General features: G+C 41.6%; 1 protein-coding gene across 1 annotated transcript; it reads left to right on the plus strand.

The window, feature by feature from the left end:
* Positions 1 to 12,975: 12,975 nt before the first annotated feature.
* On the plus strand, positions 12,976 to 22,727 carry SYPL1 (synaptophysin like 1). Its single transcript, XM_048836354.2, has 5 exons — positions 12,976 to 13,193; positions 14,374 to 14,492; positions 15,897 to 16,101; positions 19,710 to 19,898; positions 21,389 to 22,727. Exons 1-5 carry the CDS (start codon positions 13,062 to 13,064, stop codon positions 21,518 to 21,520), a joined length of 777 nt encoding a protein of 258 aa, XP_048692311.1. The 5' UTR covers positions 12,976 to 13,061; the 3' UTR covers positions 21,521 to 22,727.
* Positions 22,728 to 23,458: the final 731 nt, after the last annotated feature.

Below are 23,458 nucleotides of genomic sequence, written 5' to 3' on the forward strand. Positions count from 1 at the left end.
AGACAGCTTCATTAGCCTGGGAAGTGTCCTGCCTGTTTGCTATTAGCTATTTCTGGAGGACTCTAAAGTTCTCCAGTGTCACAGAATGAGAGTGGCAGGGAATTCCCTGAGAAGAAGACGGGGGAGAGAGGGATGAGAAGGGAATCTGATGGGCAGAGTTGGACAGTGAGAAGAAAGGAGGAAGTGGAGAAAAAAGGGTTGACTGGAGAGAGAAACTCAGACCTGTCAGGATTGACATGCCTAATTAGGCTCCCTGAGTGGCTGAAGAGCCCAGTAAGAATAATTGGGTGGAGGGTAAGGAGGAGGTCCTGGGCAACACTGACCCTTTTCCTTCTCTCCTTGCTGCATCAAGGTGCTATCTGGCCCCATCTGGTAGGCCTTGGTGAGAGAAGAGTCCATTTCACATAGGCCTGCTTTGTCCTGTTGCGGTTCAAGCTACCTCCTGGGGCCTGAGGGAGCATAAATATTTTTTAAAAAATTAGAAACTAAGAAAAGGAGGACTTGTGGCACCTTAGAGCTAACAAATTTATTTGAGCATAAGCTTTCGTTGGAGTCTGTTTTTGAAGTTTTTTTGTTGAAGAATTGCAACTTTTAGGTCCGTAATTGAGTGACCAGAGAGATTGAAGTGTTCTCCGACTGGTTTTTGAATGTTATAATTCTTAACATCTGATTTGTGTCCATTTATTCTTTTACGTAGAGACATCTACAAGATCTCTATTAAGCATTCTTACAACTACAATACCCACCTGCTGAAGTGAAGAAACAAATTGAAAGAGCCAGAAGAGTACCCAGAAGTCACCTACTACAGGACAGGCCCAACATTATCGGGGATACTGTATTCAAAAACCAGTCGGAGAACACTTCAATCTCTTTGGTCACTCAATTACAGACCTAGAAGTGGCAATTCTTCAACAAAAAAACTTCAAAAACAGACTCCAACGAGAGACTGGTGAATTGGAATTAATTTGCAAACTGGATACAATTAACTTAGGCTTGAATAAAGACTAGGAATGGATGGGTCATTACACAAAGTAAAACTATTTCGCCATGTTTATTTCCCCCCTGCATCCCCCACTGTTCCTCACACGTTCTTGTCAACTGCTGGAAATGGCCCAACTTGATTATCACTGCAAAAGGTTTTTTGTTTTTTGTTTTTTTTTCTCTCCTGCTAGTAATAGCTCACCTTCCCTGATCATTCTCGTTACAGTGTGTATGGAAACACACATTGTTTCATGTTCTCTGTGTATATAAAATCTCCCCACTGTATTTTCCACTGCATGCATCCGATGAAGTGAGCTGTAGCTCACAAAAGCTTATGCTCAAAATTAGTTAGTCTCTAAGGTGCCACAAGTACTCCTTTTCTTTTTGCAGATACAGACTAACCCGGCTGCTACTCTGAAACCAGAAACTAAGAAGATTCTCAGACACAAAGCTTGGTTAAGCTGGAGTCATTTCTATGCAAAAAACTTCCAAGAACATTATACTTATTATTATTTAACCCAAGCATTAAAGGCTCTGGGCCTGCGTGGCAGGCAGCAGTGTGGAAGATTTTTCTCTCTGCAATATTGCTTGCTTCTTTGGTTTCCTGCCAGGTTCCTTTCTCAGCTAAGGAGCTTAAGTAGCTTTGTTTTCTCCATTTTGTCAAAGGTTTCATTTTCTTCCCAAAACATGGAAGAACAGTGTGACACATAGGAGTGCTGGTAAATAATTGATTTCTATATCCTGGCTCTGATCACATGATGTGGGTCACATTTTAAATGGTTTTACCCAGTCACATTGCAAGGGTCAATATCCATTTACTTCCCTGTCTACTGTTAGACACATCAGGGGCTGAAGCAATCCTGAAGGGAAGTCATTAGCCTATATCTGCCAAAAGTACAGTTTGTGATTTCTGTATCAAGTTGCACTTGAACTGAAAGTACTCTTTCATTTTGAAGTCTAGACATGATCTCCTGAATTGTTGCCATGGAGTAGCACTTGTGCTTAATAGCTTTATTCAAATCTCTTAGGTCTACACAATTTATAGGGAGTTTTTTATTCTTGGTTGGTTTTTTCCCCTGGTGACTAAATCTTGAACCCAGTCAGATATCTGAATTTGCTCAATAGCAAAACATCTAATTTATTCTAATTTATTCTTTAAGAATACTCGGCGCATCCTGTTCTGTAGACAAACTATACATCCATTGATCATCTGCATTTGTAGATGGTTCTTCAACCCAATACATGAAACCTCATTTCCCATTATTTTAAATTCTTCAGCAAGGTATTTGTGCTGTTTCAGAGACTGATCTTTATTTCTTGACTCCACTTCATGACATGGATTAGAATTATAAAAGTTTATAACCCTGTTACATGGCAGAAGTCCATATCCACTGATTCCAGTGGTTATTGTTACAAGGATAAATTAGTAACTAATATTCACAATAAATAATTTGACCAGCTCTACAACTAAAGTCCAATACACAGTCAACATCTACTATCATTGTGTGTGTGTGTGTGTGTGTGTATGCATACATACATACAAGCAGGGTCTGAATGAATTTTCCCCTGACACCTGACTGGGAGGGGGAGAGACTTCAGGAGCAAACTGTATTTACATGAATACATCTACTCTGCCAAGATATCCAGCAGATAGAGCTATGTTGCTCAAAGTGATCAACTTTAGCTGGTGTTGGGTTATAAATCACTTTAGTACTGAATACAGGGGTAGTGAAATGCTGTTACCAGTGATGTTGTCTTTATTGTATGAATAAAGGGGAGCAGAACTGTGCTTAATTTGTCCCAGATGAGGGGGTCACCCTCAGATGAAAGGTACTCATTAAGCCAGGGGCTCAAATGCCAGAGCCCTGTGAAATTAAGGGGGGTGGGGACAGGTGTCCCAGCCAGGAGGTGTGGACTCTCCTTAAGGGTCTGTGGTCTGGTTTAACCTGTTCCTCCCTACTGTTCAAAGATCGAGCTAAATAGGCTTCAGTAGGAGCCTTTTGTTATGTCAAGTACTCAATAAGAACTGAAATCACTTGTGGTGGGGCAGTGTTTCTGCCCAGCCTGCAAAAAGCTGAAAGTCACTAAGAGACTGACCTACAGACATCACAGCAGAGAGGCAGGTGGCAGCAGAAGGTGACTGATGGGCAGCCGGCCAAAGTAGCAAGTAGTCAGCTGGCGGGGCAGCGAGGCACATCGGCTGGCGAGCTGGCCAGGCGGTGAGGAACATCAGCTGGCAGGGTAGCCAGCTAGAGCAAGTGCTCAACTGGCAGAGCAAGCTAGGTGTCTTCTTCCCCTGGTGGGAGGTGAACTCACACAGATGCACCTCTGAACCCTAGGTCCTCACTGACCAAGGATAACCACTCTGTGTGGGCTATGGTGAGGGAGCGGACAGGGGCACAGTACAGGAGCTTTTGGTTGTAGAACTCAAGAACATGAGGCAGAAGACTCTGCCCTATGCACTCTGGGGTGCATGTTCTGCTCACAGTTTTAGGTTTATGAATCCTGCTTGTGGCATTTTTCCTAATTAATGTTGAGTGACTTCCCTCCTTTCATTAAAAGTTTCTTTCCTACACTCAGACTCTGCGCTTGTGAGAGAGGAAGTATTGCCTCTGAGGCACCTTGGAATGCTGTGTAATTTTCCCAGGTTACTCATGGGGGCTCGAGCTGGTTCTGTGTTGTATGGTTGAAAAGGAACCCCTAGGTATTGAACCTGGTCCTGCTTGCCACTGGCTCCACCTGGCAGGGTTACATATAACTTGATCATCTTCAAAACCTTCCAGCTTTTTTAAATCAGGAATGTGTCATTTCAGACTCAGGATACTTCTCTACACTTCACAACTGCTCACAAACTGAAGTGTTTTAAAAATATCATTGTGTGTTTTAAAAGATTAGGTTTAGCATATTCCGGCCTGCATTGCCAACACTATGTCAAAACTATCTGAAATACACACGCTATGTATACCCTCAGGTTGATGGGGTTATTGTGTTTTTTGGGTTTTTTTGACATAACATTCAGTATTTAGATATCGTTTCAAGATAATTGGTCTTGAGCCCTAAAATGATGATGTTCTTTTTTAAATCCAAAAATGTGTTAAGAATATTTTCATATGGTAGTAATAGTCCTGTTTGCTCTGGAATATCTTGGTTTATTTTATGCCTCTGTGTCGCATACTATTTTGAAATCATGCAAAACAGAGACTACTATGCCAAAGTCAATAATATGACTAATAGCAGAACAAAACCATAAACAACTTGACTTCATATTGATGCCATTAACTCATCCTTAGTCAACTGTGGGGTTATCTATGATCTCAGAAAAGACAAACTAATGAATTCAACTCAGTTGTATAATGAAATTATAAATAAATTGCCAAACAGATTTGATTTGAAATGCAGGTTATGTTCATAGCAATATCAGCCCAATGTATAAAGTGGATGCTGGATTTTTTTTCCAACCACCTAGATATTATAACGGTGCTTGGAGATGTTGGTGGCTTGGGATATGCAGGGGGTCAGACTAAATGACCTGGTGGCTGCTTCTGGTCTTAAACACTATGACTCTAAATACATTAAAATGCAGATGCTTTCAAGCTCTCCTAGCCCCCAAAAGCTAGTACATTATGAGAGGATATTTGAAGCCTGAAAGTTGTGTATTTGTGAGTCAAATAAAAGTTATATACTCCTTTAAGCTCCTCAGTTTGTCTCTTATTGTGTGTGCACAGCACTTCGTACTAGGGAACAACAGCCTTGGATGGTGCTTTTATGAACCACTGTAATACAAATAATAATTAATATCTACTTTGTATGAATTTGCAAATGAAAAGGTCTTATGCAGGACCAAATGAACAGATACAGCATGTGCTACCCATAGTGCATTTTAGAAACAGAGGGACACACGTCTAAAGTTTCTTAGGACCAAGCAATAGAATAACTGAAGTACAGATTTCAAGAGCTAAATAGAGACCAATTCTAAAAAACAAGCATATTTTAAACTATCTTCTATTAAATTGCATATCTGCAGCCAGACCACCTCAGTCTGTGATCTTACAAACTAAGCCAAGTCAGACTTGGTCAGTACTTGGATGGGAAAACCCAAGGGTGCTGGTGGTATTTAAGGAGGTGGTACTCTTCTTTCTGACTCAATACTGATCCTTAGTTAATCTTGGGGGAATATTGTGATCTCCAGGTGCTGCCTTTTATGTGAGAGGTAAAACGGAGTCTGACTAGTTTGTAGTTCTTAATGATCCCAGGGCTTTTTATGTAAGAATTGTGTTGTTAGCCCTGAAGTGCAGACTAAATGCCAATCTGACACCCGAGTTCCCCCTGTGCTTGGAGAAAGATACCAGATTTCCCTTCACTTTGTGCCCTAAATTCTTGTTTAATGTTGTTCTGCAGAACAGGCATTTTTCTCCCTCGTTGCAGGCAGGGAGAATGCTAGATCAGGCAACGCATCTGATTTGCTTTTGGGCTTGGTTTGGGGTTTTTTGTTTTGTGTCTGTCTGTCTCCCCTGTCAGCTGGGCTGAGGAGAAAGATGCAAGTTGGGCCATGGAAACAAGGAAAGTTGGCAGGAACAAAGAATAAAGGGCCTGAAGATGTAAAATTGGTCAAACTGTTGTTAAGTGTAGCAAACATTTTCTAAGTGGGGGAAATCGCAAGGAAAAAAAGGAGGCAGGATTTTATGGAGAATTATAACAAGGCAGTGGAAGTTCAGGGTCTCTACCTGTAGTCTCTTACACTCACGGCTCTGCCTCTTCTCTATACTTAGCGGAAAGAGGATCTTCAGATCAGTTACTGGACTAGCAAACATGCTATTAGTAGATGTTGCCGTGTATATCCCCCACATACAGATAACAGATTACTTTCAAAATTAAAAGTGATTATTTTTCAGAGATTGTTGCCAGACAACATAGGAAAGCTTGAAGGGAGGAGTTAACGAATGGCTATAATTCATTACAAAAGTAAAATAAGAGTTCCTTAACTCAGTGGTGGCGTTAGTCACCTGAAAGCCATGCAATTGCATGGAGCCCCAAAGCAGCGAAGGGCCCCTGAAAACCAGCGAGGTGTCAGCTGCTCCATCCTGGTTAGCGCTACCTAGGGCTCAAAATGTCATCTCCTTACAGCGTGACCTTGCACACATTGTATATGCGAGTTCACTAGTAGGGGCCCCGGAATTGAGCTTCACAGGGGGCCCCACAGGACAAACCTTACCATTGCCTTAACGAAGATGTTCTTTACTAAATTATTACAAATTATTTACACATGGCAGTTGGGGGCAGGCAGATGGTGCAAGTCCTGGATGCAGTGACAGCTGTCAGTCAGTGCCTCTCTAGGATTTTTTGTTTATAGGTTTAATGTACTAGGTAGCCACAAGAGGGCATAGATACTCTTCTATAGGAAAGGTCTGTCAGTCTCAGTTACTGGTTTCAGAGGAACAGCCGTGTTAGTCTGTATTCGCAAAAAGAAAAGGAGTACTTGTGGCACCTTAGAGACTAACCAATTTATTTGAGCATGAGCTTTCGTGAGCTACAGCTCACTTCATCAGATGTTTACCGTGGAAACTGCAGCAGACTTTATATACACACTGTTTACCTAACGGAAGGTTTATGAAGGTGGCAGAAGCTATAGGTTCGATTGTAATAAATTCTTAGAAGATGTGAGTGGACGTTCAGATTCTAGATCAATTGATTAATACTTTTTCTGTTTTTTTTTCCAAAGAGGGGAGGAGGTTACTTGTAAAGAGGCAAAACCTGCTTCTGCCCTACAGGCACAGTTGCCAACTTTCACATGCCCAACTTTCACAATAAGCCAAAAAACAAGCTAATTCCATTTCAAAACAAGGCCAAAGCAAGCCAATCCCTAAGAACCCCAACACTCTGTGTGACTAGATCCCCCACCCCGCCCCCAGGTGCAGTCTGGGACTGTGGTGGGCCCACTGTGCACCCCTGACTCTCTCCCCCACTTGTCCCTGCTTGCTCCACTCCCCAGCCCCGCCTTGCCGGGAGCCGATCAAAAAAAAAAAAAAAAAAAAAGAAGCAACACCCTACAAGCTAACCATTCAACAAGCTAAAAACTAGCCAACAAGCAACTCACAAGCCAATTAAGCCCAAAACAAATCCAATTTATGCATTTTTTCCACGTGTTTGGCATGTCTGCCTACAGGTTGTCTTTACAGCCTTTACAGAATGTACAGGCTGCAACATAGTTCCATAACATGGTAATGAATATAGTTTGGTCCCTTCTAAACAGGCAAGACCAAATGGAGTTATTGTTACACAGTTATGGCATTATTGTGTTGATTTGGCTGTGTGGATGGATCCAAAGAGACTTTCAGGTTTCTGTTGTGGGTTTGTTCCCCTAGGGCTAAATTTATCCATGGTTTAACCTGACTGATTTTGGCATGGGTGTAATTATAGACAAGGACTGTCCTCCACGCTCTACACTGCCTTTCCCCAGAATACAGAGTCAAGGTCTCAGTCCTTATCTTCAAGGTGCTCAATGGCCTCGCCCCAGCATATCTAAAAAATCAGCTAAAGTTCTGGGCTGAAGACCGTGGTTGACAACTCTGATCCTCAGGCCCAATGGAACTTTCTACCATGAGGGTATAGATTGTTTATGTAGGAAACTAAGCTTCCTCAGGGGCCAGTCTGGGATGGTAGAAAGGATTCCCTGAGGAACTAAGGAATATCACAACCCTCAGCACTTTCTGCACCAAGTGCAATGTGCACTTCTTTAACCTGGCCTTCTCTAACACAAATCCAGAGCATCACCTGCCTAAAAAAAACAAACAAAAATTCTACCAGAACAAAATCCTACGTAGCACATACACTTCTGCCTTGGGAAGAGGATGAGAGGAAGAACAAACCATTTGTGACCCATGTTAGTCATATTGCTTAATATACAGTCATGTGCTAGTCATGTCAGTCCCAGGATCGTAGAGACAAGGTGGGTGAAGTAATATCATTTATTGGACCAACTTCCATTGGTGAGAGAGACAAGCTTTTGCGCTACAGAGATCTGAGACTGAAGAACTACTCTGTGTAGCTCAAAAGCTTGCCTCTCTCTCTTACCAACAGAAGTTGGTCCAATAATAGACATTACCTCACCCACCTTGTCTCTCTAATATTGTTTAATACAAAACTGGATACTACTACAATGAGGGCGGTAAAAGAATCAGAATGGAATGTAATAGAGGTGACAGTACAATACATTAATATTTTGACATTTCTGCGAATATTACCAACCAACAACAAATGAAGCCTGCTCTATACATATTCATTCCTGTGCTGTGCTAATTAGAACATAAGAACGGCCATGCTGGGTCAGACCAAAGGTCCACCTAGCCCAGTATCCTGTCTTCCGACAGTGGCCAATGCCAGGTGCCCCTGAGGGAATGAAAAGAACAGGTAATCATCAAATGATCCATTCCCTGTCACTCATTCCCAGCTTTTGGCAAACAGAAGCTAGGGACACCATCCCTGCCTATCCTGGCCAATAGCCATTGATGGACCTAGCCTCCGTGAATTTCTCTAGTTCTTTTTTTAACTCTATTATAGTCTTGGCTTTCACAATATCCTCTGGCAGAGTTCCACAGGTTGACAGTGAGTTAGGTGAAGAAATTCTTCCTTTTGTTTGTTTTAAACCTGCTGCCTATTAATTTCATTTGGTAACCCCTAGTTCTTGTGTTATGAGAAGGAGTTAATAACACTTCCTTATTTACTTTCTCCACATTAGTCATGGTTTTATAGACTTCTATCATATCCCCCCTTAATTGTCTCTTTTCCAAGCTGAAAAGTCCCAGTCTTACTAATCTCTCCTCATATGGAAGCTGTTCCATACCCCTAATCATTTTTGTTGCCCTTTTCTGAACCTTTTCCAATTCCAATATATCTTTTTTGAGATGGGGTAATCACATCTGCATGCAGTATTCAATTAGACAATGGCTGGAGTAAGTTGCCGTACTGTATTGCTTCACTGCAGTTACCATAATGCATGAAGATACCCATATTTGATTTATTCCATCCCTTAAATTAACAGTGACTGATATTACGGCCACTTTCCAGGGGCTGGTTTTAATAATTTAGGTACATGAGTGCTTAATTTGTGCCAGGGCTGAGCCCCGGCATCTCTAGGGTTGGCAGTTCATAGCCCCAGCATCTCTGAGCTTGCCCCATCAGTTATGAAAGTAAAAAACTTGCTTGAGCCCCAGCACCTCTTGCATTACAAATTAAGCACCGAGGCACATCTATTAACAACAGTCTTCCTGGGACTTACCTTTAAGCTTACTTTTGGGCTTACCCAAATGCTTCAGCTAGTTCAAAATGAGCAGGACAGACTGAGAAGAACATGTTACACCACTGCTCTGTACTGGCTGCCAGCTGTAATTCAAGGTCCTGGTCACAAACTAAAAAGATTTTAGGTATTTGGGTCCCCGTTATCTCAGAGGTTGAGCTATGTTTTTGGAGGGAGCATTCTGGCGGTCTGTCTCACAAGGGTATGAAGCCAATGACAGTGAGGGACAGGGCTTTCTTAGCAGATCCTCCCTTAGGGAACTGACTCCCACTAAATATCTGAGCCCGAACCCAGCAACCTTTACAGCACTCTGTAAGATGAATCTCTTTGTTTAGGCTTTTCAATAAATGCAGTTCTGTTAATGGTATCTAGGTCACCAGTTAGGTTTCCTAATTTAGGTTTCTGTACAAAATTGTGTTGCTTATGCTGAAGACATAGAGTATATGGTGCTAAAATACCTCAAGGGGTAGAATGTAGGATTAGCAGAGAAAAGATCTTTTTTAACCATCACAGGGAAATATCCCATGTGGATTGTGAGGCTATATTAGTTAGCCCATTCTTTTCTGCTGGAGGCACCAGGCAGAGAGGTGTACAACCAAAGACCATTATGGGTTTTTGTAAGCAGAGCTGGGGCCAAATGCAAAGGAGCCATTCTTCACCTGAGGGCTTTGTCTACTAGAGCATTTTTCTTAAAATTTCCCAAGGGTGGGAATATCTACAGCATTGCTTTAACAACAACATTGGCATGCCAGGAATTAAATCAGGTCCAACAGCAGTTTGTAGATACTATTAGAAGAATAATACAACTACAATATCAAGCCTCACTTGCATTTCATATCAAATGATCCTAACTCTATTCATTTTATGAGCTATAGTATGGGCACGTATCTCAAGGATAAGTGCATCAAGTGATGACACACAGGGATGAATTATGTGACTTCAAATACTATATTGTGTGTGTGAGTCATTATGCTCATTGGCACAAGTGAGAGTGAATGAGAGAAGGTGCCAGCCAAGGAAAAAAGCAAGGAGGCTGCCAGGCCAGGCAGCTATTTTTGTAAAGCAGGCACTGAAAGAACCATCCTCGTCACGGCTTCAGGCTTGGACTACTTCCAGGAACCAGTAGTGGCACACAGACCTCACAAGCTCTGCATCTTCTCCTTGCATATGAGAAGAAACTCCAGTGAGATCCTCATGTCCCTGATGCCAGCTCCTGCAGCAGTCCAGGCCTGTGCCTGTGTAATGATTGGTTCTTTCCGCAGTCTCACAGGCAACCTCCTGGCCTGGCAGCCTCCCCTTCTCCTTCCCTCCCTGGCTGGATCCTTGTGTCTTTGTATGACAGAAACACACCAGTCACACTCCCAGAAGCAGGTAGGGTGGCAACCTCTGAGGTACAAAAAACTAGGACTTCCAGCGTTATTCTGAGCCTATAAAAATGGACAGCTGGCAGTTGGTACTGAGTACCCTTACAGATTTCCCCGGACAGCTACCTCAGAAAAGGGACAATTCTGGGAAAACAGAAGCATGGGATTTCAAACTCAAGGAAGTCTTGAGCATCGCATAGGCTACATTTGAGGGGGATTATGTTAAGGATTATCATAATTTTTGCCATTATTCTTCATAATTGTACATTTATTCTTCAGCAGAAGCTGAAGTTATAAAATCTTCTCATAAAGAACTGCCCTTTTAAAAAATGGCTGTGTCTTCCACTGTTCTCAAAGGGATTGAAGCCACAGGCTGTTCTCAGTTAAGATGGTTACCACCTCCACTCACCAGTTCCTCACAGAGTTCTTCTCCACCTCCTGACACCACAAGGGGCCACTGTCTTCCCTGAGGGCAGCTTGACTTCACTCCCATAGGAGGAAAGATGACATCCCCTCTTGAGGACAGCCTGTGGCCTCAGTCCCACTGAGAACAATGAGAGATCACGGCCATTATGAAAAAGGACAATGCTCCATGAGCTTCACTGAAGATTTTAATTCTTCAGCCTCTGATGAAGAATAACCTTCAGTTACAAAATCTAACAGCAAAAAATTACCATTAACTAAAAAAAATAAACAATTCTTCAAATGTAGCCTAGGCACAAGATTTCAGAGGGTTTTAATTAAATGGGAAGTTTAACAAGTTTGCATTATTCTATTACAGAGATCATTCAAGACCAAATCAAAGTGTGGCTTAAGGTGCTAAATTTCTTAGAGGACTCATTTTAAATCAATTTTAACTTATAAATTAACAGATTTACTTGGAAAGATTTACTTGGAAAGCTTATGCTCAAATAATTTTGTTAGTCTCTAAGGTGCCACAAGTACTCCTATTCTTTTTGCAGATTTACTTGGAAATTCTCAGAAAATTCAGTCTATACTCAAAAGAGTAGGTGCTGTAAATGTGGGGAAAATAACCTGTATTTTTTCATCTATTACAAAGAGGTTGAATCCCACTTCAAGTGGAAAACTCAATTCACCCTTACATATGGAGCTGCAACTTGTGCCTCCATAACAATAATACACTCCTCATCTCCCCAGAAGCAGAGGATTGCAACCCCTCTATTTCAAGTCAGCAATCAAGTAGCTAGTTCCTTGCATGTGTTCTCCTTAAGCTGGAAAAGGCAAGGGACAGGGCATTGGAACATTTACCCAGTGGACTGTCCCAGCATGACTGCCTCTCCCCTCCACCCCACTTTTTGATCCATAATCAAAAAAATCCAAATCCCACAGTCTTTTGCTTATGGTGGGTCACGGGAAGATTTTTTTTCAGCTATTTTGTGACTGAAGAAAGCTTCAGAACCACCAGCCTTCACACTCATAGGGAGCCCCTAAACCAGCAGTTCTCACACATTCACTGGGATCCAGCTGGAGCCCAGGTAAGGGAAAGAAGAAGTAGCTTGTTGCCTGCAACTCCTTCTTATAGCTGTGGCTGCAGTGGCAGCTGCCTTTGCCCTTATTCTACTCCTACCACCCTTCATCCAATCTGAGAAGGGCTGTTCGCTTTGCCCACAATGTTTGTCTCTGAGACACGGCTCAGACAGGGCTGTAATGGAGCTGGTTTTGTCACCCCTCGTAGCAGTGGTGCTTTTCAACAGAATTTTAAGGGGATTCTAATATCTTTCACAGATGCTTTCTATTTATCGAATAATTCTAATTCCATTGAGGGATCCAATTTAGACTTTAGGTGTAGCATTTTGCTTAAATACTGGAGCTGAATACTGTGCAAGGAGAAATGGAGGGGAAGGAGAAACCTCCCCACCCCAGGAGCACCAATGTCCCCCTCATTCCACAAGCCACCCATCCCAGGAGAACCAGCCCCACCTCAGGCCAGCAGCCTTCCTCACCCCCATTCACTTAGCGCCACACCTGACAAGCTCCAACCTCCCCCACATTTTGTCTGACAACTCTTACAATGGCTGTGACCCTAACTCTACCATCCTTTGGATATGGCAACGCTGCCTCAAGTGACAGCAGAGCCCTCATGCCCACAGAAGAGCCCCAACTGGCAGTGGGATCCTTGCACACACCCTGATGCCCTAAGGCTTTAAGCAACAGTGAGGCTCTCCCCACCGCAGTGAGCCCCTAGGCTGCTCTCAGCCATGTAAGTAGAAGCCTTGGAACAGGGAGGCAACACTAGCACTGGGCGGGGCCAGCTGCAGCTGCCACTCACCCAGGCCCATTGTGAGGTGACAGTTGGGGTGAGGCAGGACGGGCTCCAGGGTGTAGCTGGGCGGGGCCTAGTCAGGCAGGCCCTATAGGGACCAGCAGAGGGCTCCTCTCTGGCTACCAGCAGTGGGTGGTTAATGTGTGGGCTGCTCAAGCCAGGGGGTTACTTGCAGGCCTCTTTGTCTCTTTCTCCCCAGAAAATGACTGGCCTTCAGGTCAACCTCAGCCCGCTGCTGGAGCCACTTGGCTTCATGAAGGTCCTTGAGTGGGTGAGTCTGGAGTAGGGTGAGCTGGGGGGGTTGGTTTTTCTTACAGCAGCTGAGCTGTAAGGGAGCGAAAGGCCCAAGAGTCCTCCCCTCAGGTCTCTCCATTCCCCTTGTAGGTTGCAAACTCCCCAGCTGGGCTGGGCTTGTAGGGAAACAGCAGCCTTTTCTATGGGGTAGGGATGTTGATGAGGCCAAGCGCTTGCAGGCGTGGGCTTGGGCGTGGCCTGGTTGGTGAGGGGTTTCCTGGCTCTCGAAGGTGGCGGTGCCTCAGAGAACTAGCCAGATCCCTTATTATCCACTACAAGTATTTTCACCACAAAATAACTTCTTGGCTGGTGTTTGTGACAGAGCTGTGCCTGCCTCACCTCATTTAAAGAGGAAACCGGTATAACTGCAGCATATTTGTGCCACTGGGGTGTCTGTGTGGTGGGTCTTCTGTCTGTTGGGGTGAGGAAGGGGAAAACAAGAACTATTGACCAAGATCTATGAAGAAACTCTGCTTCCTGTCAGTGGAAGCCTTGGGCCTGTATTTTTGTTGCTGGTTTCTTGGGCAGTGGAGGTTGGGAGGGGAATGTTAATAAATAATGTTCTAAGCACAGGTAGCTTCCACTGATGTGAAGTTGGAGTTGTAGGGGGCTGGCATCTCTGAAGCAGGCCCTGTTTCTCTGGGTAATTGCCCATGTGTTTTGCTATCTCACCAACGCTAATTAACAAAGGCAGGGAAAGTTAAAAATTCTCTATTTTAAAAGCAGACCTCTCTAGGTATTACAGATGCCTTGGATTAGTGAAACTAAAATTAAAATCTTTATCTTTATTTTCTTTAAAGTTGGTGAGTGTAAAAAAGTAAAATAAGGACTACTAGTTTTCACTATTGGATTAAAGTTGCTTTCACTCTTTTCTTTAGACTGTAGTGGAGTGCTTAAATCCAAACCACCTCTCTTTGAAATGGAAAAAGAGTAATTCTGGTGAAACTTGACTGCACTACTTGTAGAAAAATGCTGTGGCAATGAGAATGCTTGTTTGAATCAGACCTTTGCTGATGGAGCACTATACACTAACTCTTATTTGGGAATGTTGAAATAATTTAATACAAATGTGAATAAATGGTGTCTTCCTCCCATTATTGACTGTACTAGATTTCACAAAGTCTGAGAATACTAATATATTGTTTCAATTTTTATAGATTTTTTCCATCTTTGTTTTTGCCACCTGTGGAGGTTATAAAGGTACAACTACAATTTTAGTTTCTTGTAAAGGTGTTGTGAACAAAACAGTTACAGCTGCTTTTGCTTATCCATTCAGGTGAGTCTATTCTTTTACTTCCTTACTGTCCTCACCACTGCCCACTAATTTTATTGGATTCACTTGTTACCCACTATAATATGGATAAATCTACCTTTTTTTTAAAGTCCTCTCTTATGCTAATTCAAACATCCTGCAATGTGTAGTCTGTTTTTGAGAAATCAGGGCACTAACTACTGAAAGCATGTTTGTCTCCATCTCTATGCAGATTATGTGGCTGGGAAAAGAGATTCAATTGCCAAATTGAAATATACACCTTCTTGATGACTATCATGAGCTGAAAGCATTTATTTTAGTGGTGCATGAATCATTAAACTATCTCTAGATTTTAAAAAAAAGTTACCCTTCATGTTGTCTTCATTTTGTCTCAATACTAAAGTACTGCTGATCCTTTAAACAGAATTTTAAGGGGAATTCTAAAATCTTTAACAGATGCTTTCTGTTTATCGAATAATTCTAATTCCATTGAGGGATCCAGTTTAGACTTTAGGTGTAGCATTTTGCTTAAGTACTGAATAGGAAAGCTCACCTGGCATTATGTGCACCAGCAGCTGATTTCTATATGAATATGGTCAACTAAACTTGGTAGTTGCCCATAACACATTGAAGCAAAGACAGAACAATATTTCTGTGGGAATATGAGAGGGAGACTAAAAAACACTTGACTGGAATCCCAGCCAAATATAAACAGCAAGGTTCAGAGAAAAATAGGGAAGGAAGAAGAGTGACCCTTCCTCCCCTTTCCCAGCATCCAGAAGGGGTCCTAATAAACATAGGCCTCAATCCTGTAAACTGCTGGACAGGTATCAAGGGCTGTAGCTGCACAGAGCAGGCTATGGGATTGGAGCTTTAGCAGATGCTGATGGTTAGTGAAGGCTAGTATAAAAGATCAAGACTCCCTGCCCCAAGTCAACATCCAGAGGGGGCAAATCTATTGTGCTGTCCATTCAGTAACCCACTAGGGTTGAGTTGAATCTCTCAGCAGAACTGCTGGGAGCCTAAATATTTGCATTTACCTACAGCTAATGATTTAACCCTGTGGCTGGCAAGCTCTCATCTAGCTGTTTCAGCTTAGGCTGGCACACTTAAATTAAGTACAGTTAAATTAGGCTTGTTTCCAAGTCTGAGAGGCTTAAACTTCAACTTTCAGGTTCTGAGTTAATCTTCATTTGTAACTTCTATTTAAGTGTGGTATGCCTTGTAGCAAAATCTAAGTCTTTAAGGTGGGGAGGGGACTATAGAGAGTATTCTGCAACTTGAGTTGCTAGTCAATGTATTCATCTAAAGAATGCCTTATGCAGTCGGAGTGTTGATGGTTTTGTTCTCATAAAATGCTAAGATACTGAAGTTTCCCCTTGTGCAAGAAAGTCTTGCTATGGAAAATGCACTGTCTTTCCCCCACAGGTTGAATACAGCTGTGTTTAGTGCACCAGATCCAACACGATGCGGTGGCACTTGGACTGACTTTCACCTTGTGGGCAACTTCTCCTCTTCTGCACAGTTCTTTGTAACTTTTGCAGTCCTGGTATTCCTTTACTGTATTGCTGCCCTTGTACTATATGTTGGGTACATGCACCTGTATCAGAACACTGGCAAAATCCCATTGATTGTAAGTAACTAACACTAAGCTATTTTCATCTTTTTGTTTTTAAAACCACTGAAAGGAAAAATGACTTCTGCTCAGCACAGACCTGTTTAAGTGACAATTAAACTTAAATTGTCACATTGTGGTGCAGTGTGGAATGGTTTAAAATCACTTGGGTTTATTAAACTTTGCTAATTTAAAAAAATAATAAAGTTGCTGCTTTTTAAAATTAAGTTGAAAACTGTTGCCACTACAACTTTTAGATTAAAATATAAACAAACTAAATTGATAAATGGTATGGAATTTTAAAATATTTACTGGAAGGGGTTCTTTATTAATCTTAACAAACCCAATGTAAGCAAAAAGGAAAATCAAAGATGAAGGCACAGATCCTGCAAACTCTTTAACTGGTGTGTAACTTTACTCACATGAATTCCACTGACTTCAATGGGACTGCTCATGCTAAAAGCTAAGTACGTGCATAAGTGTTAGATTTAGCCCCTGACACTGCCATCTTCTTTAACTTGTAGTGGCAGAAAATATTACTTCAAAACAAAATTGACTCAGCGGCAGCACTAAAAAGTTACTTTCAATAAATCAATGACACTATTATGAATTGTGTACAGAAACAGGCATACACAAAAATAGGAGCCTAACGTTTGCTTATAAAGATTTGTTTTGGGGGAGGGTGCTAGATGCATTAAAACAAGACACACAAGTAACTTAACACAAGTCACATTGACTTCAAACTGCAAAACGGGACAAAGGAATGTAGCCTGGTCAAAGCATTTCAGATTTCTTGACTTGTGGAAGTTCAATATATTGAAAGGAGTTGTTCGCTGCAGACTAACTTTATTGCTCTGTTTATCACAGTAAGGACGTTAGCGAGGCCTGGACTTGTTTCAGCACAGATAAGCACTTTACAAGTTTTCTTATTAAGAAGTTTCACATATCATTTGAACTTTTAACAACTGGGAGACAAGTAAAGAACTTCCACTCTACCTCCTTTTTCCATTTTACAGTCTTTAAATTGCTAAAAAACTAACGTAAATAAAAACAAGCCAATTTTAGTTTAAAATTATTATCCTTCTTTGACTGAAATCTTCTGACTAGTTAGTTGTAATCATGAATAGGCATTAAATACTTTAACAGATTGGGAATCTTAATACAAGTATGGTTCACAGAAAACAGGCATTCCTATTGATTGCTGCAGATTTAAATGACTAAGAATATAGGACCTGGATTCTGCAGTTGGGTCTACATTGGTGGCTGGGTGGAGACCATGAAACCCTGTGGTTTCCGAAGTTTGCATGTACAATCTGATTGCAAAATGTAGGCCTAAGTCTGCGGTGTGAAATACATGCAATAAGTTTAGACACTTATGTTTTAAATGTGCTTGTGAAGGTCATCTGATCTTTCCTTTCTTTGTAAAATGGCTATAGTCAGACTTTTTGGGGTTTCTGCTTAAAATAGCAAAACTAGTAAATTAAGTCTTAGTCTAAAGGGTCACAGTCAATTTAAATCTCACTTTAAATATGAAAATATTTCCCCTACTAGTGTTACTTTTAACACCTAAAACTACAGAAAAATATTTGAGGTAACTTGACAGCTCTCTGGATATTGTCAATTCTGCAGTTTCCTCTGTACAGGCTTTTTCACACATCAACAAGAGATGCAGTTTTGTTTTGTGTTTGTTTTTTTGTTTGTTTGTTTAGGGGCAGAAAGATTTAGGGGTCAGATATACCACCTAAAACTACTTCTTTTAATTTAATGTCCATATTTTAATTTTTACTACCCAAACTTAAAGTGCCATTTGGACAAATTGGAAATTGTGAGACACAGTGAAAGTCTCCCGGGCCACCAAGTCCTATCTGTGAAGGTGGGCCTTGTGTCTAAGGGCTAAACGAGAAAGGGCTGTGTTAGTATAGTTAAAATGGCAAACCTCCTCACCTACTTCCATGTGTGGATGCAATTTTAATGGTATAAAAGTACTTCTATAGGCATAGCGTTTTCTTTTTTTCGCTTCCCAAAATAGAATAAGCTATATTGGTATAAGGCACCTTTTAAATCAGTAACATCTTAGTGCTTATACCAGTATAACTGCGTGTGTATATATACACACACACACTCCTAACTGACATGCTGTTATAACTCTTCCAGTGGGTCAGGCCTGGGACTTGGCTTGGAACCCAGATATTAGCTTTTCCATAGACTTTGAGTGACCTTAGGCAAGTGACTTTTTTTTTTCCAGCCTCACGGGGATTTTGTAAAGATAGTCACTACTGTATAGACAATTCTCTGAATAGTTCAGAGTCTACATATTGGATGACTTAAAAACTGCAGCACTTCAAACAGCAGAATGACACTTTTCAGCTGTCAGTGTACCAAGAGATTTAATATTAAAAATATCAGTACTGCGTTCTCAAGCACAATTTGATTCTCCTGAGCCTCTGTGCCATTTCTGGGGGGGGGGGTGAACATTTAGGATAACTTATCACACTGAACTGTACCTAACATTCTGCCCATGTTTTAAATAACTTTTGGGGGGTGCAAGCCTTCAGATTAGAGAGAGGTAGACTTCTTCTATCTGAATTGTGTTGACAAATTGTAGTAATTGCTTGACTACGTTTGGTTAGTTATTTTATAATGAAATATACTTAGACTAAATAACCAGCATCAGTCAGGTTTATTAATGTGGTAGGTACAGGAAAAATGTTCTATACAACACCAGTCTCCCCAGAGCAGTCCCATGCAGCGATATTACGTTCACCTTACACAAAAGGTGTGCTCCAAGTTGTACATTTCAGCTGAAATGATTTGACAAGTTACACATTTCTTTACACGTCACTTAAATCCAACCCATCAGTTTGTTCCAGTTCCCTAACTTGTTTTGTTCCTTATCTTTCTTTTTGGATACTAGCATTTCAGGCACTGATATGTGAAGGTACTTCCTTCCGTAGCTTGTGCTAAGACACAGAATGAATGTACCTTGATTTTTACAAGTTTCCTGTCTGCTTATTCCAAATGGTTACTTCAGCAAATGCAAGGTGGTGTGGGATACTTGGCATAAGTGAACAGGATTATGGTATAGGCAGTTTAGGCTAAATTACTGTTACAGTATTTGTGATTAATGTTTGTACTAATGCATACTAATATGGTGTGGATAATACACACTGTATTATATCAAAATATGCTAGCCAGCATATTTTAGTCACAACTGCTAAGTTGAATGTCTATAACCTTTTTTAGTATAGAAGGGGTGTAGACAGTTCTGTAGTCCAGTTACAGTACTGTCTGTGTAACTTTTATATTGTGCTCAGAAAGAAAACTAGTATCTGAGACTGCCTAATTAAACTGGCTTAATATGTTTTCACAGGTAAGTCAATAGCTATGGACCTGAAGAAGAGCTGTGTTTAGCTCAAAAGCTTGTCTTTCACCAACAGAAGTTGGTCCACTAAAGATATTGTCTTTGTCACTGTCTAATAGTTACCTAACTCATTGTCTAATAGCTACATATGCCAGTGTTGTATCTTGACTGTAAGTCTGATGCATTTTTTTCACTTTTCCCTTAACTGGAAAATGTGTTTAATTCTCTTGTGGAAGTGGTAATTGACAGTTGTCTTTTGGTATAGGACTTGGTTATTACTGTCATGGCTGCTTTTCTGTGGCTGGTCAGCACTTCAGCCTGGGCTAAGGCACTTACTGATATAAAAATATCCACCGGTCCCAGCATTGTTCAGGAGATTGCATCTTGCAAATTACCAGGATCAACTTGTTTGTTTGCCTCTGTTACCAGCATGGGAACTCTGAATGTGTCCGTGGTACGTATGTCAAGAGTTATAGCATCCTTACCTTGCTTGTATTGCACCTGAACTTACAATACACACTTTATGGTATTCTATGTAGCACCCATTTTTTAGTTTTACTGAAATTCCGTCATGGGTTACCAGTCATGCATGATGCTCATCCTAAGGCAGAGCACTCAGAGGCAGATTAAGGTTTCCTAGGGCCCTGGGCCAGAGCAAGTGGGGGGGGGCCCTCCCCACCCCTTCCACTTATGGTCTCACCCCTATTTTGCACCCGATCCAGCCCCTGCACGTATGACCTCGCCCATGGCACTCCTTTGTGCCCCTTCGCCGGGATCCTGCCCATTCCATCCCCAAACTGCGGCCCCAAGACCAGAGAAGCTCTGTTTCCCCCACCGTGGCCCCAGGCTCCAGCAGGTAGCAAGAGCTCCTCCAGTCCTGGGGCTGCAGCAGGGATCCCTGTTCTGGGGCTTCCCGTGCTCCCCCTGGCTTCTGCTGGGGATGGGGTTGGGGGGCGCTAGGGGCTTTAGGGGCTTCCCCTACCTCCACACCTGGCACAGCTACCAGGGAACAGGGTTGGGGGCATGGGGGCTTTTCCCACCTGCCCAGGGCTCTGGGGTCCCCCGGTTGGCCGAGGCCCCTGGGCATGAGCCTCATAGGCCCAGTGACTAATCTGCCGCTGAAAGCACTAACCAGAGCAACAACTGTTTCCTCTTAAAACCATTCTTGGCAAATCTGTGTAATTTAATTTGCAGAAAGATATCTTTCAAAGTCATTTGGGAATCTCTCTTCCAGGCACCTTTCTCTTAAGCTTCCACATTACTTCTCTCCATAGCCACTCTCAGCGAGTGCGATTTGTCCAGTAACTTTATTGAAATTCATGTGGGGTGTCTCTGGTAGGAGTAAACTAGCTACTGCCTGACATTTATCTATCGAACCTGGCCTTTGTAGTAACTGTTAACCTTCTTCGCATACCCCAAAACAAAGAGATTTAAGGAAAGCTCTTTTTAGGGGCTGGGAACTGCACAGTATTCTTGTGGTGATAGATAACAAGCTTCTCCCCTATTCTCCCCCTTTACTAAAGCATAAGGAGTGTGGCCAAGAGTACATTGTATTAAATTGTAAATCTGGGTTCAAAAGTGATCTTACACTTGCTCACTAGGCCAGTGGAGATCACATGCTTAATCCCTTAATGCATGCCTGCAGTTTCCATTCAATGAATGGAGGAACTTCATAATTCCTTGCATATCCGTGACTGTGGTCCTACATCTCTATAATGAGGATGCTCATTAGCCATAACTATCACTGCTAACTCATGGAGAAATGGGTCTAATCATTAGTAGATCCCTGTGGAAAGAGGATCAATTAACTTAATATTTAAAGCACTTTGCAAGTATAAATCTCTGAAGGAATGTTGCAAGCCAAACTGTTTTGCCTGCTAGTTTCAAATTTGTGTGCTACAAGAGTTTAATTTTTATAATCTATTTTTAACCCCCGCCCCCCAGGCTTTTGGATTACTTAACATGATTCTGTGGGGAGGAAATGCTTGGTTTGTATACAAGGAGACCAGCTTGCATAACCCATCAAACTCAACTTCCCAAAGCTCAGGAATCTATCCACCTACAACAGGAATATAATTAGTAAGATGATGATGTTGATACTTCATAAAGAGCATCTATTTTGCATCCGACGGCCAACAACTTGAAGTCACTGCAGTTTTTTTGTAGTAATGAATAGTTTAAACAAATTAGTGGGTAAACTTCTGCTTTGTACTTAAAGCATGTCTCACAGAAATATGGATGTAAATTTTCAAGTGTTTTACAGTGAAATATATTATGACTCTAAAATGAGTGCAGTTTCTTCATTAAAAATAACAAATTGTTCAGACCCTCCTAAATCTCTTGGCAAATACTTCCCCACACACACACCTTTTCAGGAAGTGGTTCTAGTTAACATTTGTGGGAAGAAACTGATTTGGATTCTGTAACATGACTGATTTCTCAGTTGAAAAGACTACTTAGCTTAGGATGTTTGGAGTTCCAATATTAAATCCCTCATTCAGAGGTTACCTGCTAATAACTTTGCACAGATAAGCTTTCTAAAAAAATATTTAGTCATCTCTGGTAGCATGATTCTGGCATTCTGTAATTTTCTTGTATATTGTTGGTGTTTTTTTGGAGGGGGAATCTAGTATAGACACTTTCTAATGTTGTATTTGCAGATAGACACTTAAGACTTGTTTGGTGTTTATATGTTCATTGTTAATACTTCATGATTCGGGACAATCTTCAAAAACACTTAGTAAAGCTGCAAGTCACACTTCTGTGGCATAATTTAAGAACAGAAGAGTTAAGAAATTTAGGTAGGGTGGGGGTGTTTAAGTGCATCTCAGCTACAAAGCATTGTTCTAAGTTTGAGAGATACTGTAGATGCTAAAGCTGACTCCATCAGTAAACTTATTGTGTTCGATTCAGGTAAATGAATCCAAGCAGAGCAATGGGAGGTGCATAGGACTTACCTACCTAGTGACACAACAGCTGGAGATGTCTGTCTTACTAATCTATACAGGTCTTGTTTAATAGTCAAATCTTGATCCCAGTAAATAGACAGTCTTCCCATGAGATATTTACATATTCAGTCATCTGACTTACTGTTACCTCATTTATTTCTCCATGTGAATTGTCTAGCAAAGATGTCTCATGGTTTCTGTAAACTTTAATAAATATTTAAACAGTTACTGGGGCTATACGCTCTAAGCAGCAAATATTTCTATAAGCTTGCTTTCTTTCTTTCAAAGCTAGGACAGGTGTAATGGTACATACATCTCTTGATCTTTCAGTGTCTTGCCTTAAGTGTCTTTCCATCTGTAAAGATGTAAAAAAAAAATAAAATAAATGTACTGTTGCAAGAACAGCCTCTAATAAAGATGGATTGCTGTAACTTTTAGTCCATATACTCATTTTTTCTTCCTTGCTTGCTTCTGTGAGCAGACTTCCCTCGCAATTCTACCTCTGGCTATGTAGAGGAGGAAGCCGCCTGATGGAATGTAGCAGTAAGAGCAGGACCTTGGCCCAGCTAAAGCAGGATATGGTAGTGTGGGTGGATGGAGAGAGCTAATTGGTAGAGCCCCACAAATCTGCGTATATCCGTGGCCACAGACCATGTTTGTGGATTGCGAATCAGAGGCCGATTCAAATTTTGTATCAACACAGGGCTCTACTAATTGGAACCCATTATGTGCAGAACAAACTGGGATAGGGTGAGTAAAGAAACAGGAACACTGAGATTGGACTCTTGCCTCCTTCAGAGTGTAGGATGAACCTAGTTTAGGGATGAATGTGAAGCACACAGATAAAAGCCCAGCAGAAAATCAATAATTCTGTCTTCAGAGTAGAATTTGAATAGTGTGCAGAAAAGAAGATGTGACACCTCCTCCCTCCCCCACACACACATTAGTCACTCTTTGACATTTCACAGGTGATAGTCCTGTCTAAGCCACTTTACATATAGGAGAATGAAAATGAAAGCTTGGGCAGAGTGTAGGAGAAATCCCTTTATAAACACAGCTGTGGCTC

The sequence above is a fragment of the Caretta caretta genome, chromosome 1, assembly GCF_965140235.1.
Source record: "Caretta caretta isolate rCarCar2 chromosome 1, rCarCar1.hap1, whole genome shotgun sequence".
Taxonomy (NCBI): domain Eukaryota; kingdom Metazoa; phylum Chordata; order Testudines; family Cheloniidae; genus Caretta; species Caretta caretta.

Bases quoted from the DNA above. Each gene is read 5' to 3' on its own strand.
- SYPL1 (XM_048836354.2), top strand. From the start codon at position 13,062: ATGTGTGGGCTGCTCAAGCCAGGGGGTTACTTGCAGGCCTCTTTGTCT. The intron at 16,102-19,709 runs GTAAGTAACTAA...CTTTTGGTATAG, and splicing joins CTGGCAAAATCCCATTGATT to GACTTGGTTATTACTGTCAT. The intron at 19,899-21,388 runs GTACGTATGTCA...CCCGCCCCCCAG, and splicing joins GAACTCTGAATGTGTCCGTG to GCTTTTGGATTACTTAACAT.